This window comes from Hippocampus zosterae, chromosome 1 (assembly GCF_025434085.1).
Source record: "Hippocampus zosterae strain Florida chromosome 1, ASM2543408v3, whole genome shotgun sequence".
In the NCBI taxonomy this organism is placed as follows: Eukaryota; Metazoa; Chordata; class Actinopteri; order Syngnathiformes; family Syngnathidae; genus Hippocampus; species Hippocampus zosterae.
In genome coordinates this window covers 11,574,213-11,593,136 of record NC_067451.1, presented here as the reverse complement: position 1 = coordinate 11,593,136, position 18,924 = coordinate 11,574,213, and the positions used below count along the sequence as shown (strand labels likewise).

Below are 18,924 nucleotides of genomic sequence, written 5' to 3'. Positions count from 1 at the left end.
GGTTTTACTGTTTGGTGCTTTCTACCGCCTTTATTACCGATTTGTCTTACTGTTTATTGTGCATGTTAAATTGCTCCATGTACAGCACTTTGTATGCAGCGATGGCTGTTTGAAAGTGCTCTATAAATACTGTTGACTTGACTTGACTTTTGGGGTGTGTGTGATGATTTGAGGCGTGTAGAGGTGTTGGTCCAGTACAGTCTGATGTTAAATATAGCTGACAGCGCAGCAGGCTGGAACCAATGAGACAAACTGAGAGAACCTGAACAAATCAGATTTATGAGTAAAAAGCATGACAAGTAGGGGCCAGGTTTGAGATTTATACAATTTTCCGACACATTCCCAGATGGATTTGCACATCATCTCCAGTTTTCCATCATTTTTTTTTACCATTCTAAAAACAGTTGGAAGCTGTTCGAAACATGGTGATATATATTTGAAGCCAAAAAATACATTTTCCCTTTAGAACAGCATCAGTTAGGCCACGGTGGAGCCACATTTGTTAGCAAATGGAGCATGTTTGTGTGCTTAGCTTGATAACATTCCACAGTGATGATTTTGTTTTTGTACTACTGGAGAGAAATACAAGCTCTTTTTGTTTTGAGAATGAAGACAAAGCTCTCCAAAACAAATTTTAGTAAAATTACTGAACATTTTGACACTTTGAAGACATCTGAAACACAATGGTGATGTGCTTTCTTGATTATTATACTAGTAGTTAGCCATGCAAACATGGCGATTACTTATCCAGCAGCTGCAAGATTCAAATATTTTGTGTATGTTTTTGAGATTTGAGGAATTAATACTGCTATTGGCCACACCCTTTGTCAATTTTCTGTTTGGTCTATTTTCAAGATCCCTTTCAGAGGTGTTATCGACACAAACAGAGCTGTTTGTCATGAAGTCAAACGCTGTATGAAAATGGCAGCAGAAGTGACGAGGTAACGGTGGGTGTGGCCGATGATGCAGGCGGCGATGGTTCATGATGTAATGGGAGCTTTTCGTAAACGAAAATGAACGTGAATTAAGAAAGAGTCTGTTAGCCTTGGGTTTGTCATTTTTATTTAACAAGCTCGTTCATAAATTATCGCTCGTAAAAGATTCTTTTCAGTAGTTACAAAGAGGATAATAGACATAGTGGGAGGAAAAATAGTTTGGTGACAGGTGTTTTTTTTCTCTTCCCAATGATTGGTCAGTGAGGGGTATTCAACATCCCATCGCTATTAGTTCTTCCCGACAGGAACATAATTTTCCAGAGTGCGAGTCAGTGAAATGTTTCCCGTATTCAGTGTTTTCAGTTAAAATTCAGTAAAATCTTCAAAAATGAAAAACAAAAAAAAGAACAGCACTACAGCGCTACGACAAAGGTGGCATCTTCTTGGCTCCATTTTCCCTTCTTGTCCCATTTCGAGGGGAAGCAGCAAGGCAGCGGGAGAGGTTCCTTGGTGGTTGAGTGTCACCCCCCCCCCCCTACGTGGTCCAATCACACTAGTGTTCCGACTACGATCCCCGTACTTGTGACTAGGGTACCTGCTGCTGGATGTGCTGCAGGAACTCACAGTAGGACCATGCCGACTCGGAACGATCTTCCACCAGGTGCTGGAAGAAGGTCGCTTTCGCCGAGGCATCGTCCCTAAAGATGGAGAAACAGAGTCACAAATTTTAATAGCTAGTCAGAATAGAAGCGCATCTGGAATTGGGTTCATTTGGGTGAGTTTTAAATGTTTGTGAGAGTCAAATACCCTGGGTCCTTTCCAAACAATTTAACTTGTGTAGCGTATTTGTATAGGTCGTTACATAGGCTCTTACCACAGTACACATTATCTCTTTGGATTTAAAGGGGAAAAATATGATTTTTTTTCAAAATACTGTAGATCTGCACGCTACCGGTACTTGTTTATCAGTCCAAATGTTGGACGACAACACTGCTGAACTAGACGACAATGGTGCTCAGGAAGGAGAAGGGGGAGGCGGCCTAAACAATCGACTCCCTGAGGAAGCAGTCGCCCCCGTCATAGAAAAGAACTTCCTCTCAAGTAATCACTGCGATTGTGATAAAAAGATGATGATGATGACAACACGTGCGGTGTGTTTTATCGACCGCCTTTTTGGTTAAATGAAGTTACATGATATAGTAACTGTGTCATGATACAGGCAGGCGTAAATAAAAGTAGTGGGCCATCCCTGGCCTGCCAGATCACATGATGCCCTTTCCTCGTGTTTACGCAAAACAGCAACACATGGAAAAAATTGTGGCGAATACCTGCATTATCGGGCAATGTTGAAGGGACAACTGTGACACCATGTTTTAGAGCTTACTTGACGATGTGCACGATGGAGCTGAAAGCTCTGTTTTCCTGCAGCCAGTCGAGGAACGCTCGCACTCTCTCCGACAACAGTGTCTGCAGCTCAGGAATGCAATTCTGCCCGAAACAGCATCACCACAAACGGCAATAAAAATCAACAACAACAAAAACACGCGTTTCACGGCCACAAATCTGATCCAGCCACACAATGCGGCGCAGGGCAAAAAAAAAAAAAAACAACAACAAAAAAAAGACAGTTTGGAATGTTTGGCATGTAGGTGGTTCTGGGAGGCATCAACCCGCCTTGTGAAAAAGGGAGATAAACACGCTGACGGCTGCTGTCCACCCAGTCAGCCGGAACATTCTAGAGGTGAAAAAGCGGCAACAGCAAGTCTGATTTGCTGCACTTGCTCTTTTTTCTCTTCTGCATGCAAACATAGAGCACCTTTCAGTGAAACTCATGTACACTGCAGCCGCCAGCTATTTGCTATTCACCCACATACAGTAGCTTTTGCTATTCACTGCTGCAGGGCTTGTTCACAATTACTGTAGACAATCACTCATACACGGAGGGCTCATTTCCTGACACCAATTCAGCAGTCTTACACATTTTAATGTAGTGTGTAGAGAGGGCTCAACACTGACCATATTTGGGGGGATTGAAGCGTAGTTGGGGTAGTCCAGAACATCTCGGATGAACATTTCATTACAGCATTTGCCGATCCAAAGGTAAAACACCTGCACAGATGTGAGAAAAAAAAAGAATCTATATAAAGGAAGATGAAAAATAGCATCACCAGAGGTGGACAAACATGTTACACAATTGCTACACAAGTACTCTTTTTGCAGTATGAGGCATTTATAAAATATATCTTATCTTTATATATATATATTGCGCGTCGTCCCGCACGCGGTCTGTCCTTCCGTCTGTCCCTTTTCAAAACGTACCTACTTCACCGCGCCGCTGCGCGCCGCCCAGGCAGTGGCTCACTACGATCGCGCGGGCATCTTAGCGAAAAAATTTTGTCTACCCACAAGCATTGCAATGAAATTGTTAGTTATTTAGTAGAGCTAAACATCTCTTTATTTTCGTGATAAGCAATGAAGATGAACAAAAAGTTGAACCAAGCAACAACACTTTTGTGGGCCGAAGGCCCACCTTACCAGCCTTCCGCAGGAACTAGCTGATGAGCCGCCCGGAGGGCGGCGAACCAGCTAGTCCATTATAATCAGTTTTTTTTTCTTTCCACTTTTCAGGACTTATGAAAGGAGTCGGTCGCTGTGTATTACTCCTCTCGGTGACTTGGGTTTCCGTTTAATCCACTTGCACTGCGTCAATTGAAACTTCCAAGTCACTGTTGATTTAACATGGGATAAAATAGCTGTCAATCATTAATGGGGCACCGCTGATTGCCGAGTCTTCCTACTTGGAAACAAGTGTTAGCCACAGTTTCTTGTTTCTTTAGTTTAGACTGATAGCATTCATATGGGGCTAAAATACAGACTAAAACCAAATAGTTCATGTTCGATTTTACGGATGAAGACGATAGTTCAACGGGACTCAGGCAATGATCAATCATTTGTTGTTTTGGAATTGTTTCGTTAAAGGTCCTCTAGGTTTATACTGGGGAATCCTTTAGTTCAGGGGCGCCCCTTACGTCGAACGCGATCGACCAGTGGATCAAGAGCTGGTCCCAAGTCGATCCGAGGGGTGTAGTGGGAAAAAAACAAAAACATTTGTGTCTCTGTGCATGTTAGTTCTATATATTTTTTGTGTTAATGCACACTGAACCCTAACCATTCTATCACGTCAACAAAATGTATTTTAAAAATTAAATAAAATAAAGCAGGTCATGTTTAACCTATGGTGACGTGTAGTTGTGTCACCGGAAGTCAGTCTGCAGTTGCAGCTTGTGATCAGAGTTGTATCTCTATTCTATGTATCGCTATATCTATTAGTGTTATCATTATTCTCATTCAGTTTGTTTTGTACAATTCACAGAGGGGACGTGCAAAAAATGGGAATCTGGAGAGCCGAGAAAAGCGTTTTAAAACGATACGTGTGAGCTGCGATCAGTGCGTTGCATGCCGCAGCATCAGGCTATTGCTCATCATGGCATGCGTGTGTGAGAGAGTCACACTGCTGATGACAAAATTAAAGTAGGTTAAATAAATCTTGACAGACAGCAGAGGGATGCAAATAAAAGCTAAACGAGCGAGAGATATCTGTGAATGCATCACTGAGTAATAAGAGGCCTCAAAGATGAATACGTACGCTGCCGCAGTCCATGAGGAAAGCGCCATCTCGACTCAGCCTCTCCGCAGACAGGTGGAGGAGAGGAGGCTGCGGGACCAGCGTGTCGTTGAGGTGGAGCGCCCCCTGCAGGTCCAACAAAGCCATTACAATAACCATGTCGAGGGAGGATTTCTTTTTCAGTTTTCTTTTGTTGACTTCTTCACCTGGTCGGACATATTGTCCAGGCGGTACAAGTCGGGGTGGACCATCCGCATTAGCTGCTGTAGCGGTTGCGTCTTGAACTCACACATGGCGAAGACACGCTCGTCCAGGCGTGTGCTCGTTCCCGTACGAAATGCTTTCTGAGAAGCAAAACACATCAGCCTGCGTTGAGTCAAAGCGGGGGCCATGATAAGGCATAAAAGGCAGCCACACCTGTTTTAGGAGAGAGAGAATGTAAAGCGGGAAAAGGCGCATGGCGGCGGGCACCACGAGGCCAGACTGCTGCACGTTGGACACATTGTTCTTGTAGGCGCTCACAAAGTCCACCGCCGCGTTCGTGAGGGCGTCCCGAGCATCCAACAGGCTGGATGATACGGAGCGGTCGATCGCTTTGAAAAAACATATAAAGAATAACATCAAACATTATCCCACAAAGGGTACGCCAAAGTCCAAAAGCCAATATTGGTAACACACCCATATTTGCCAGCAGGCAAGTAATGGCCTGGACGTCAGCGGCGGCGTACACGTCGCTCAGTTGGTTGACCACAGGCAGGCAAAGAGTGTGGACCCGGATACGCCTCTTCCCTGCAATAATAAACAGATGCAGGGTTAGAGGCTAAAACGCTCAATGAAATCAACTCATGTTCTATGGCTGTTTACTAGATAACAGAAACATGGACGATATTTTTGTGGTGAAAGAAGAGAGCCTACACTTTCGTTTCGATATCATTTACTATACTTGGATTTTGGATTGGATAGGATACAACTTCATTGTCAAATGTGCTGTATACAGCACAGATGAAATTTCTTCCCTGTCCCCTGAAAATAATGTCCCAGAACACAGGGGAACACTTTTGAAAATGGCAGGCGGTGAACGAGTTAAAGACGCTTGTACCTTTACTGGAGGTGTAGAGCAGAGCCGCCTGGAAACATGCCAGAGAAGAGTCAACCAGAGAGTCATCGATCGACATCTGGACCGCAAAGGCCGAATCTGGGTTGACGTTAGCGAGGGACAGCAAGTCGGTGGAGCGCACAAAGAAGTTGCCGTGGAACGTGTGGATGGATAAACCTGAGGGGGGGAAAAAAAAGATCATCAGCTATTTCTAGCGGCAGAGTAGACAACATAGTTTGGGGAGAGCAACCTTTAGTGCATCGTATTCTCATGACTGCCTCAAAGCCCATCTTCCTACTGAGGTAGCGCTCGAGATCCTTCTGGAACTTCTCCAACTGGGCTGGGTTGTGGATGTGATGAAAGGAGGGATAGTAGAAGATGCTGCCAGCAGAGTACTTGGAGATGCACGCTATAAAGCAAAAGAGAACGGAGAAAAAAAATGAACAAAGGTCTTTGTCATGCTGGAAGCCATTGTGGAAAGTTGAGACCCTTACCCAGTGAGGCGAGGTCAGCATACTGGGAGCTCAGAAGAAAAAGATCAACCCCAATCTGTTGTCCTGAGCAATCCAGTGCAAATTTTTTGTAGAAGTCTGTGGCGGGGCCAAGATGCTTCACTCCCTGCAAACATGTCAGAAAAAAAATTCTCAACAAAAAAAGATGTTTTGAAATAAGCTCAAGTGCTGATTAGGACACCCGGGTGAGTCCCATGGAAGTGTCTTTCTCATGCCTCCTTGCTCTACCTTGGCACTGGCACGCTGACTGGGATCCTCCCTGGACTGCAGCGAGCCGGCGCCCAGCGTCGGCAGCTGCGTTTGGAACACGCTGACGCGTCCGCCGGTGGGGGACATGAGCTTGAAGGCGGCTTGCAGGGCGGGGCCCAGCGCGCTGTGTGTCTCCCTGCTCTGGCTGAACGAAGCGGGGAGGGAGGTCAGCAGGTCCTTGATCAGCTGCACAATGATGGAGGACCGGACAGACAAAAGGATATAATTCACCCTCAAAAACACACACACACAGTAGAATGAATGTTATGGAATCATTTAGTAAGTTGGAGTCTACCTCTTTACTCTCCTTCCAGTTCACCATTAGACTGTCATGAGATGGTATGAATACATCTGCAGTTAAAAACGTAAAATAAATACCATTACAAGTTGAGAACTTTTTAAAGGGAATATTTAGGGGAAAAATGAATGGTGATGCCACACTACAGCTAAATTATATAATTCCACTTTCACACAATCTTTCTCCAAATATCTGGCAAGTATGTCTTTTCCAAAGCCACGCTTAGAATATATGCTGCCTGAAACACTACATCCGAGCAGAGCTGCAATTAAATTTCCCGGACGCACTGATCAGTCTGAGCTAACGAGTGATAACATTGAGGGTGGGACTGCGCCACAAGGTTTGAAATAACTTTTTTTTCTTTCAGGAACAATTTTGCTCATCAATCACTTCAGTTGAGGAGCAATTTTTAGCAGGTTAATCTGAGGGGCCTGAAGCAGGGTTTTTTTTTCCAACAGTAAAACTATCAATATATCAATGCAAATGTTGAATGTGGAGCTACAGCTGCTGAATATTTTAGGATTTGAGTATCCTACTGAAAACTATGATAACTGTTTATTCAGATACATGATAATTTTACTTTATATATTTCCCCTAGTATGAACAATTGTGGAAAAGAACTGTTCTTATGTGGTCACAAAGGGAAAGAAATGCTGATTATGAGAGGTCAAACTCTCAGTACCGTCAATATCGGTCACCACCAGCATCTGTGGCTGGGACAGTCCCCCCTGGAGGTTGTAGAAGTGGACGCTGCTGTCAAACGTGAGGAATCCCACCTTGGTACGTGAGTCACCAGGCAACCTGAGGACCACACCTGTTTTTTTAACCCCCAAGATCTGCTTTTAAACAAAACAAGCGCACAGCTTTTTCGTAACGATCCCGACACTCACTTATCCAGGTTCTCCAGGAGCGACTCGCAGAAATATTTCAGGTACCCGCTTTCCACGGCACTGTGTGACACATCCAGCACAAACAGGTAGACGGCTGGCTGAGGGGGGCGCAGCTGTCGACACAAGGTTGTTATTAGAACTGTGGTGAAGTTAGCATAAAAACATATTTAGCGGCCTCACAATTAGATGGACCTGTGTATAATCTACATGCACATCGAATACAACAGCAGTTTTGAAAAAAATTAACAATTACTCATTGCTCAGAGAACCAGATATTTACCAGACATAATGTGTTTATTTGAGTGGATGTGGATTTTAAACACCTATGATTTTAATGATAGTTTCCTCACTAATACAGTTGCAACTGAAAATGTAGGAGGGCCTCACCATATAGTCTGATGACGCAATGAATTCTACAGTGGCGTTTTGGACTTCTGGTCTCTTGTGGGGTTCACCATAGGACCTCGTTACCGGGTTGTACATGAACTCATCCGGTACTGGGAGGAAAAAAAAGGATAGATAACTGATGTAGGGCTAAATGCAGCAGAGATACATCCAAACAAAGTGGCGTGAACATTTTCATACCATCGTTGACCCGATAGCAGAGGTTACACTTCCACCTTCGCTGGTCCAGGAAGGTAACAAAGGGGTTGATGTAGGTGCGGCAGTAGCGACAGCGGACTATGGTGTTGGACGTGATGACTGGCAATTGCTGCAGGGAAACATTTATTGAAACACTAAGTCATGTGACCCGCTTGCCTCATGACACCTGTCATTTGGTGAAACATTAGGTCATGTTTAAAGGGCAAACTGACTTTTTAAAGGCATAGTTGAGTCTGTGGAGCGTTTGTCTCTGTAGTTCTGCCCTACTGTTACATAATACGGCTAATTTTCTGTTGTATTCTATTTTGCATAAAATTGTAAAACGTAAAATAAAAACCTCACACGCAAAAACACAAAAGTCCCTTTCTAAAAGCACTCCAAGATGTGTTTTAGGAGTGTAGAGAAATTCATGCTGGAGGACAGATGTCCTTGTCGACTTCTATCAGCGACCCTCTTATCAAGTAGCACCTTTAAAAATAAACTCGCTTCCCTCACATCGTCCTGCTGTCTATACCGTTGCCAGTCAATGAAACCAAACCTTCTCCTTCTCTGTTCCTTTTTTTTTTTTTGCAGAATGTCAAAATTCTTTGAAAGAATACATTTCATGAGATTAAATCAAACTGGCTGTTTTACAATGGAACCTCTGAAGTCGAAAACTCCAAATTGTGCAACCTTGGAGGTTTGACAGTATTTTTTTTTTTTTTTGGAGGGGGGAGGGGGCCGTAGCCTTTCTACTTTATAGCCCACCTCCAGATCTCTGAAGGGGTGAAGGAGGAGGCCAAGAGGCAGTCTGGCCTTGTTGAGCAGAGCCTGCGTTTGAGGGATGCTGGTCAGGGTACATCGAAATGTCCTTTACATGGGAGAGAAACAGGAAGTTTATTTGCATCCTATGATAATTTTCCTCGACAGAATTTTGGAAGCGGTGAAAACTCTTTACATACTGTGGGCTGCAGTTGACCTTCTTCAGCTCCAAACTCAGGTTGGGTTCAGGGGCTTCCAGAGGTCTTGGGGGGAGCAAATTCCTTTCCTGGAGCAGGTTTAGAGGCCTGAGAGCCTCCACCTCCAGCTCCGGGACCCCGCTCAGGCCCCCCAGGGCCGCAGACAGTTGGGACAGGCTCGGAAAAGGCTTTCAGCAAACCAGGGAGTGAGTAGCAATTATTCTGCCGTATAACCGATGTACAGGTTTAACAATCCATTTGATGGAAGACAGAGGCCAAACCTGGGAGTACTGCTGACAGCCGGTCGGTCCAAGCAGGTCCTGAGAAGCCGGCAAGTTCGTGAGTGAGGTCGGTCCTTGCGGATAAGCGGGCTGCACAGCTGGAAAACCATAGCTACTGTAGGGTGGTGCTTGATTGGTCGGAGGGGGCATTGAATCTGCGTGAGAGTTTGTTTTGCCATCAAATGAAGACTGTTCACATTTTGATCCAGACGGAAAGTATGTATATACACTACTGTCCCGAAGTCTTTGGTCGCCATTCGATCTGTTCTTTTAGCAATGACATTAAGGCCAGAATAATTATTTATACATTTTACACTAATGAATATATAATTAATTAGTCCAACCAAGAAGTGGGAAAAAAAGCTGGAATGGACAAATTCTTGCACTCAAAAGTCACATTCCTTTTACAATGAACAAATGGGCTACATCAACTGCAAATCAAGTAATAAATAAATAAAAGTTCAATTATATGGATGTACAATAATGTAAAAAAAAATAATAATAAGACACCATCAACTATAATGATTCCAAAATGTTGCATGCAAATGTAAAGCAGTTCATTTTAATAATGGAGTAATGTCTCATTCTCATTTTAATTGAATTATTTCGAATCAAATTATAAATTATTTCAAATTATATTATTATAACAATTTATTCATTAAATGCCAATCGTTACATACATGCGTAAAATTGTTTATTACAGTCATTCTTTTCATGTATTATTTGCAAAAAAATGATTAAACTAATTTAAAATGGCAAAATGGATGGAATGAATGACAAGACTCTTTATGATGTAAAACTCTTATCAGGCCTGAATTTAAAGAAAAATGGAGAGAACTACATGTGCTTCCAGGCTGTAATTTCTGTTCAAGCACCACTGAGTGCCAAAGGAACACTGAGGTGATTGCTGTGAACAACAATGTCAAACAACCATGCCAGTAGTGGTCCAAAACTTTTGCACACTGCTGCATGACTGACTGCAAGGTAATAAAGACCATGTTTGTGACCCCGTGCATACCTGGAAAATTGCCTCCTTCCAGGGAATCGTAGCTGTTGGGCACCGGTGACGCACTGCCAGTGGTGGACGAAGACGTATCACCGCCTGAAAAAGCATCACTGTGACAAAAGAATCAAGGGGAAACTTCCATCCATCTACCCATCCATTTTCTGAACCACTTTATCCTCACAAGGGTCGCTGGAGCCTATCCCAGCTGCCTTCGGGCAGTAGGCGGAGGACACCCTGAACTTGACTGATGAAATTAAATAAGGACATGGACATGTAAGGTAGGAAGGATGTTTGCACTGCTTATCCGAGAGAAACAGGATAAATGAGAATATATGGTTTATTTCATTGCTTGGGTTATGGGCGTGACTCATTTGGAATCTATAATCTAAAAACTAAGAACGAATGCTTGAAAGAAAAGATGATTTTGTCCCACAGCAAACCCAAGCGGCAGGCAAGAGAAGCTCAACGGATGCAATTCGTGCCAACGAATTCGGATTTACGAACTCGTGGAAAATATGCTCTGGTTGGTACACATAAGACACCTGGATGGCTGAAGAATGTGGAGGTCAGTGGGCTGGAAAGAGACAGAATGATTAGTGTTAAAATGCTAAAATCGAAAGCAAACCTGCTTCCTCATCCTCCTCCTCATCATCATCCTCCTCATCATCATCCTCCGAGCTGGATGACGAGGGGGCTGCGGTTGCACCCGATGCCGATCTAGCGCCGCTATTAGCGACATATCCATATTGCGTCCCTGTCGGAAGCGGGAGCAGGGGGAAGAAAAGGAGCAAAACTAATCAGGTACGTCTTCTTGGCCAAAGTCTAGAAAAAAGCCACAGCACTGCAGACACAAATTACTAAAAGAAGTAAAAAAATTTTATTATAAGTGTAAATATGGGCCGAGAATTTGGGTACATTTTTATAACCGTGTAAATGATGGTAATAAACAACCACCAATCAACCAACCAATGCCTTGCCTAATCGCTAATTCAACCTCAACTATTTGTTGAAAAACTAAAATATTTGCAGTTTTGTGCTCATGCTACAATACTCTTAGATGCCATGAGAAGACACCAAAGCCCTGGATAATTATATTATTCGGTGTGAAGGCGTTACGATACTGTGACATTACCTAGTATCTTTTTATGTCTGGGAGGTTCTAAATTGTTGCAGGAAATTAAGGGTTGCAGTAACTTAAGGAGTTTCAACGAAGTACAAGTAATGCTTCACCACCATGTTCTAATATGTACAGGCAGTTATAAACGTTTTTAAAGGGGTTCGTCAGTTACTGGTACTCGCAGATTTTTGCTAATTGTGGGAGGGCTCGTGCTCCGATCCCTTGGAAATAATGGAGGCTTACAGTAAAACAACCATCCATCCATCCATCCATCATCTACCGCTTATCCGGGGCCGGGTCGCGGGGGCAACAGCTTTAGCAGGGAAGCCCAGACTTCCCTCTCCCTAGCTACTTCTTCCAGCTCTCCCCGGGGGATCCCGAGTCGTTCCCAGGCAAGCTGGGTGACATAGTCTCTCCAGCGTGTCCTGGGTCTTCCTCGGGGTCTCCTCCCGGTGGGACATGACCGGAACACCTCACCAGGGAGGCGTTCAGGAGGCATCCGAATCAGATGCCCAAGCCATCTCATCTGGCTCCTCTCGATGTGGAGGAGAAGCGGCTCGACTCTGAGCCCCTCCCGGATGACTGAGCTTCTCACCTTATCTCTAAGGGAGAGCCCGGACACCCTGCGGAGAAAACTCATTTCAGCCGCTTGTATCCGGGATCTCGTTCTTTCGGTCACGACCCATAGCTCGTGACCATAGGTGAGGGTTGGGACGTAGATCGACCGGTAAATTGAGAGCTTCGCCCTTTGGCTCAGCTCCTTCTTCACCACGACAGACCGATACAACGTCCGCATCACAGCAGACGCTGCACCGATCCGCCTGTCGATCTCCCGCTCCCTCCTACCCCCACTCGTGAACAAGACCCCAAGATACTTGAACTCCTCCACTTGGGGTAAGATCTCCTCCCCGACCCGGAGGGGGCACTCCACCCTTTTCCGACTGAGGACCATGGTTTCAGATTTGGAGGTGCTGATTTTCATCCCAACCGCTTCACACTCGGCTGCGAAACGCTCCAGTGAGAGTTGGAGAGCCCCGTTTGAAGGAGCCAACAGCACCACATCATCTGCAAAAAGCAGGGATGTAATACTGAGGCCCCCAAAACGGACCCCCTCAACGCTTCGGCTGCGCCTAGAAATTCTGTCCATAAAGGTTATGAACAGAATCGGCGACAAAGGGCAGCCTTGGCGGAGTCCTACCCCCACTGGAAACGATTCCGACTTACTGCCGGCAATGCGAACCAAACTCTGACATCGGTGGTATAGTGACCGAACAGCCCGTATCAGGGGGTTCGGTACCCCATACCCACGAAGCACCCCCCACAGAACTCCCCGAGGGACACGGTCAAACGCCTTCTCCAAGTCCACGAAACACATGTAGACTGGTTGGGCGAATTCCCACATACCCTCAAGGACCCTGGTAAGGGTGTAGAGCTGGTCCACTGTTCCACGGCCGGGACGAAAACCACACTGCTCCTCCTCAATCTGAGGCTCGACTTCCTGACGGACCCTCCTCTCCAGCACCCCTGAATAGACCTTACCAGGGAGGCTGAGGAGTGTGATCCCTCTGTAGTTGGAACACACCCTCCGGTCCCCCTTTTTAAAAAGAGGGACTACCACCCCGGTCTGCCAATCCAGAGGCACTCTCCCTGTTGACCACGCGATGTTGCAGAGGCGTGTCAACCAGGACAGCCCCACAACATCCAGAGCCTTGAGGAGCTCCGGGCGGATCTCATCCACCCCTGGGGCCTTGCCACCGAGGAGCTTTTTAACCACATCGGTGACTTCAACCACAGAGATAGGAGAGCCCACCTCAGAGTCCCCAGGCTCTGCTTCCTCCAACGAAGGCGTGTTGGTGGAGTTGAGGAGGTCTTCGAAGTACTCTGCCCACCGGTTCACAACGTCCCGAGTCGAAGTCAGCAGCGCCCCATCCCCACTGTACACAGTGTTAGTGGTGCACTGCTTCCCCCTCCTGAGACGTCGGATGGTGGACCAGAATTTCCTCGAAGCCGTCCGGAAGTCGGCTTCCATGGCCTCACCGAACTCTTCCCACGCTCGGGTTTTTGCCTCGGCGACCACCGAAGCCGCGGTCCGCTTGGCCAGTCGATACCCGTCAGCTGCCTCTGGGGTCCCACAGGCCATAAAGGCTCGATAGGACTCCTTCTTCAGCTTGACGGCATCCCTTACTGCTGGTGTCCACCAGCGAGTACGGGGATTGCCGCCACGACAGGCACCAACCACCTTACGGCCACAACTCAGATTGGCCGCCTCAACAATAGAGGCACGGAACATGGTCCACTCGGACTCAATGTCCCCCGTCTCCCCCGGAACATGGGAAAAGCTCTGTCGGAGGTGGGAGTTGAAACTCCTTCTGACAGGGGATTCCGCCAGACGCTCCCAACAAACCCTCACAATACGTTTGGGTCTGCCAGGACGGACCGGCATCTTCCCCCACCATCGGAGCCTACTCACCACCAGGTGGTGATCAGTTGACAGCTCCGCCCCTCTCTTCACCCGAGTGTCCAGAACATGCGGCCGCAAATCCGATGATACAACTACAAAGTCGATCATCGAACTGCGGCCTAGGGTGTCCTGGTGCCAAGTGCACATATGGACACCCTTATGTTTGAACAAGGTGTTCGTTATGGACAATCCGTGACGAGCACAGAAGTCCAATAACAAAACACCACTCGGGTTTTGATCAGGGGGGCCGTTCATCACTGTCATTGCCCACGTGAGCATTGAAGTCCCCCAGCAGAACAATGGAGTCCCCAGCAGGAGTACTCTCCAGCACACCCTCCAAGGACTCCAAAAAGGGTGGGTATGCTGAGCTGCTGTTTGGTGCATATGCACAAACAACAGTCAGGAGCCGTCCACCCACCCGAAGGCGGAGGGAGGCAACCCTCTCGTCTACTGGTGTGAACCCCAATGTACAGGCACTGAGCCGGGGGGCTTGGAAATAATGGAGGCTTACAGTAAAACAACCCACAAGCTGAAATAAAGTGGACCCCAGTTAACACTCTTATCAACACATTTGGACGTGAGGTAATAATCACAGTGCAGGATATACTGAATTTGTAAACCATTCACACAGTGAGCAGCTGAGCACAATATTGAAATCATACTGAGCTGTCACCTACCTATAAATCGTATCATGCGCAATATGGAGACAGTACGGTTACCTTGATGGTGGCCAGGTGAGGAATGTACTGATGTTGCGGGAGTTCCTGATGCCGGTTGCTCTCCGTTCGTCCCGCCTCCACCGTAGGAGTCATAGTTTAGAGAGGCCTGATGCTCATAGTGTTGGTGGGCTGTATTTGCGGCTGCGATGGGAAAACGGACAAGAGAAAATTAATTGAATGTGTCGCAAGTGAAGACCTGGTTTAGTGGAACCAAGTTCTTTGTTGAATGTTTGAAATCAAAACAGGACAAAACAAACAAAATAAGAGCAACGTTTGGTGAACTGATGAGCATGCTCATATTCTCAAGAAGATCAAAGAGGCTGCATATAATGAAGCACATTTATGGATGGCATTAAGCACTTCAGTGGTTCGCACAACTGTTTCACAGGTCTTAGCGTTTCCTGTGTTGTGGAATTCACACTCCTTCTCTGGGTACTCCTGCTTTCTCCCATATTCCAAAAACATATCAAGTTCACTGAAGATTATTTTGTCCATAGCTGTGGATGTGGCTGCCGCTGTTGTGAAAGCGCTATATAAATCAGCATGTATTCAATGTGAGTGTGAATGGTTCCTTGTTTATGTGCCCTGGAAATCTGGCCAAAGTCAGCTGGGATAAACTGAAATTCATCTGTGAGAAGCACGAAAGACAACGAATGGATTGATGAGCCATATATGGGACAGACCAATGAGTGTGCCACAAGGCTCTATCCTGAGACCACTGTTTTGACAAAAACTAGAACATAATCATTGTCCAGAGGTGTGAATGTATGAAATCACTCCCCTCGATCAAAAAAGGTACTGTCATTTTGAGAAGGCATCGTGCTTTTTAAATTTCACATTTGACAGAAAAATATTGAGAAATTATTTCATTACGACATACAAGTCACATTTGCGTTTATCTTTTTTCTACTGATATACTTTACAAAAAGTCACTTTACAAAGCAGATCCAAAGGTTTAAAAACAAGCTCATACCTATGCTTCTTTGACCATTGACAGCTGGAGCCACCTGAGAGGGAGGAGCCACATTATACCCCGGGTGCGTTGCTGCCGCTGCTGTTGGAGTAGAAGAACCTGGCTGGGGGTTGCTGTATTGCATCATTCCCGGCGCAGTGGCAGTCTGGCTAGAGACAAGAGTGCCATACTGGCTCGTCCCTGGCGCAGATGGGTAGGAAACGATGGGATAGACAGGTGCCCCAGGACCACTAGGTGGCGCTGGCAACAAAGTGGGTTGCTGTTGCTGACACTGAGCTTGTGGCATGTGGTATGACGTCTGTCCATAATAAGCTTCTTGAGTGGCATAGGGCGGAAACTGCTGTGGGAATTGGGCATAGTGGGCGCTTGACGGCGGTGCCGAAGGGGCGGTGTGTCGCTGGGGAAGGGGCGCTACATGATGGTGGTTTGGGTAGTAGTTGTTCACATGAGGGGGACTGTTCGTGACGGGGGCTTTGCTAGACACAACAGTACAGTGTGACGAGATGGTGGAGTAGTTTTGTTGTTGAGGTGGGGCTCCATAGTAACCCATGGCTGGATATGTGGCAGTGTATGTCTGAACTGGACCTGGGAAGTAAATAAGAAGAATTCTGTCAGCATTAAATGCAGAGGTATAAAATCTCATAGCTTTAGTTATCATTGTTTGTAGTAGTCATCTGAAAAGAGTCACCAAAATAATAGCAGTTCAGATACTAATGCAGTGTTTCCCAACCTTGATTGAGTCAAGGCACACATTTTATATTAGAAAGATCTCACTGTACACCATCAATTTCAGAAAAAGTATGGAATGTATTGTGAAACAATGATTTTGTCTCGGTTTATTCAAACATTTATTGTACCTGAACACTGGTCATGTTAATTGAACACAAAGATGGTATGTACCCATGACTTTCTGTGCAGTACACTAGTTTATGAATCTAAAATAGCTTAAACAGCACAGGTTAGCAGATAGACTTTACGGCAGCAACAGTAATCGAAAGAAGCTTTCATGTCATGCTTTGTTCCTGTTACAACCAACACTTGGGACTGTCTTATGCCTATTTAATATGTTGTAAAAGCAATGTTTAATTCAGTTACAGCGGAGCTGTTAGTTCTTGTCATTTCTTAAATTATTGCTACTTCTGGTATGAAATTATTGTGACTCTGTGACACCATTAGTAACTAGGATTCGCAGTCAATGCTACATATAAATGTAATGGCCTGCATTAAGCACCGTCAATACTTTTGTACGACAAGGTGATCAGTGGACTCGCGTGTCTTGAACGCACTATATTTGCTGATTTCAAAACGGAGCCGCTGGCCAGAAGAAACTAATGTGCAGACTGGAAGAAATTAATGGGTCGGTTGAGGTCGGGGGCCCAGCGTATGTTGGGCTCAATTGGAATTCAACCGAATGTCCAGATTACCGGCACTCATTCTGTCCTACTGTTTGCCATCAAGTGGAAAACCAATTAATTGTTATACCTGTCACTATAAGTCACTGGCATAGATAGATGAACAGAGACACATTATTTGTAGCAAATAAATAATTGTGTAATGTAAAACGTGTACAAACACTCAAAATAGGTTTGGAAATTTTGATGTAGGGTATCTTGAATGCATCATGTTGAAAGTCCTGCACCTGCTCTCTGTGAAAGCCTTTCATTTCTTCTTTTCTTTGGTCAGTATAAAACCATAACTGCAATGATAATGATTTCAATAAGATATCAAAGCAGTGGCTAAATGTCTGTGGAACTGCAAACAAGCTTTATCAGCAGCTGTTGCTTGAACTGTTCGGTGAACTGCTCATACAAATACGACAGCACTGACATTAAACACTTAACTACACACTGGTGACCATATCAGTGTCCAACTGGAGCAGATCATTCAGGCAAATTGTTAAACAATTCATCTTAATGCAGCGCAAAGTTGCCAGATCGCTCGCCCATCGACGCTAGGCTAACGTTATCATCCTCTTTGGATTTGTTAGCATCACGGTGCATATCGAAGTCTTATTTTGGCTTAAACTACAACATACTGCAAATGTAACACTGTTGTCGTTTAAGTTTATGAATGCATGAAGGTTGGAAGTGACGAGTGTTTATCCATTCGATTAGCATTAGCATGCTAAAAACAAGGGATCAGGCTAATCGCATCATCCGGCCTGCTTTACCATTCTGTCGGGGGGGAGCAGCTGCGCCGTTCGGCGTTGGGCTCTGGCCGTAGCCGAAGTAGCCGTTCACCGGCGCCGACATCCCTCCGGCAGTCCCCCAGTCCTCACAGTCACAGTGCTGGATCAAAAATAAATATATCACATGAGTGTCACCCGACGATGAGCAGCGTGTACCGTATGTCTGATGCAGGAGAGATCGCAGATTGAAAGAAGCGACCCAGGTTTGAGCTGGGTCAGCGGCCGACCTGAGTGAAGGTTCTGGGAGCAGGATGTAGACAAGCCTTAACCGTCTCCGCTGGTCCTTTCGGTGTGTTCCTAGGGGATTGGAATTGAAAGATTAAATTGGGGAACAAGCAACTCCGACGCAGTCTAAACTTGATAATCCGACTGCATATTATTTTTCAGGATAACAATCTGATCTGTTATGAGTGAATGGAAATCATATAGATTCAGACTATTGCTAGTTTTGACAAATCGGCTATATTATTTTATCTGAACACTTTTAAATTGTCTGAAATACGACTCGGAAACGTTTCGCGAATGCAGCACCACTGACCAAGATGGCACCTGTTAAAAGTAAGTGAAAATAGACGATTGAACACTTTAATTGTCTTAAATTTCGCCAAAGCAGTCAAATGTGTACAACTGGTTGACACATACTCCTACGAATGTAGTTGTGTCATTTTGTTTGTCGAGAAAAAAAAGACAAGGCTTCTAGTGTATTATAAACTTTCATGATAGCCTACACCGTGGCAATGACTTCATGCTACAATTATAGTATCAATGGCCTGTAAAAAGCAATAATTAATATTGTGTTAGGATCAGCGTCACGTTATATTACTTTGGTCTGCTTTTTGACAAATGTGTCTGAACAGAACTCATCAGAGATGTGGCATTTCGTTTGATCCATGCTGCAATACTGCCACCTTCCGCACAACGAATCGCATTACAACTCTACTGTTTGTAGAGCAAGCAAAAAATGCAACTCTGGGTAAACAATTAAACACAGAAAATCAAGGAATGTGTATTAATGACAAATGCGATGAATGAT

At 45.3% G+C, this 18,924-nt stretch overlaps 1 protein-coding gene across 2 annotated transcripts; it reads right to left on the bottom strand.

The window, feature by feature from the left end:
- Positions 1-1,045: 1,045 nt before the first annotated feature.
- Positions 1,046-18,265, bottom strand: sec24b (SEC24 homolog B, COPII coat complex component). Of its 2 annotated transcripts, none has more exons than XM_052086875.1 (25): positions 18,119-18,265; positions 17,874-17,991; positions 15,704-16,288; positions 14,731-14,871; positions 11,059-11,187; positions 10,446-10,529; positions 9,428-9,582; positions 9,150-9,334; positions 8,956-9,058; positions 8,191-8,317; positions 7,993-8,102; positions 7,606-7,718; positions 7,398-7,516; positions 6,713-6,768; positions 6,397-6,603; positions 6,151-6,274; positions 5,907-6,065; positions 5,660-5,833; positions 5,239-5,349; positions 4,978-5,153; positions 4,767-4,904; positions 4,582-4,686; positions 2,952-3,044; positions 2,320-2,423; positions 1,046-1,633 (listed from the first exon to the last, which is right to left on the bottom strand). In XM_052086875.1, the coding sequence occupies exons 2-25, from the start codon at positions 17,953-17,955 to the stop codon at positions 1,522-1,524; spliced, it is 3,492 nt and encodes a 1,163-aa protein (XP_051942835.1). In that variant the 5' UTR covers positions 17,956-17,991; positions 18,119-18,265; the 3' UTR covers positions 1,046-1,521. The 2 variants fall into 2 exon arrangements, with proteins under 2 accessions (XP_051942835.1, XP_051942918.1); XM_052086958.1 differs by lacking the exon at positions 18,119-18,265 and adding an exon at positions 18,091-18,109.
- Between the last annotated feature and the right edge of the window lie 659 nt (positions 18,266-18,924).

Excerpts from the sequence above, each read along its gene's own strand:
- sec24b (XM_052086875.1), bottom strand. The coding sequence starts at position 17,955 with ATGTCGGCGCCGGTGAACGGCTACTTCGGCTACGGCCAGAGCCCAACG. Across the intron at positions 16,289-17,873 it reads TGCTCCCCCCCGACAGAATG|GTCCAGTTCAGACATACACT; the intron begins GTAAAGCAGGCC and ends TTTACTTCCCAG. Across the intron at positions 8,318-8,955 it reads ACCCCTTCAGAGATCTGGAG|CAATTGCCAGTCATCACGTC; the intron begins GTGGGCTATAAA and ends GTTTCCCTGCAG.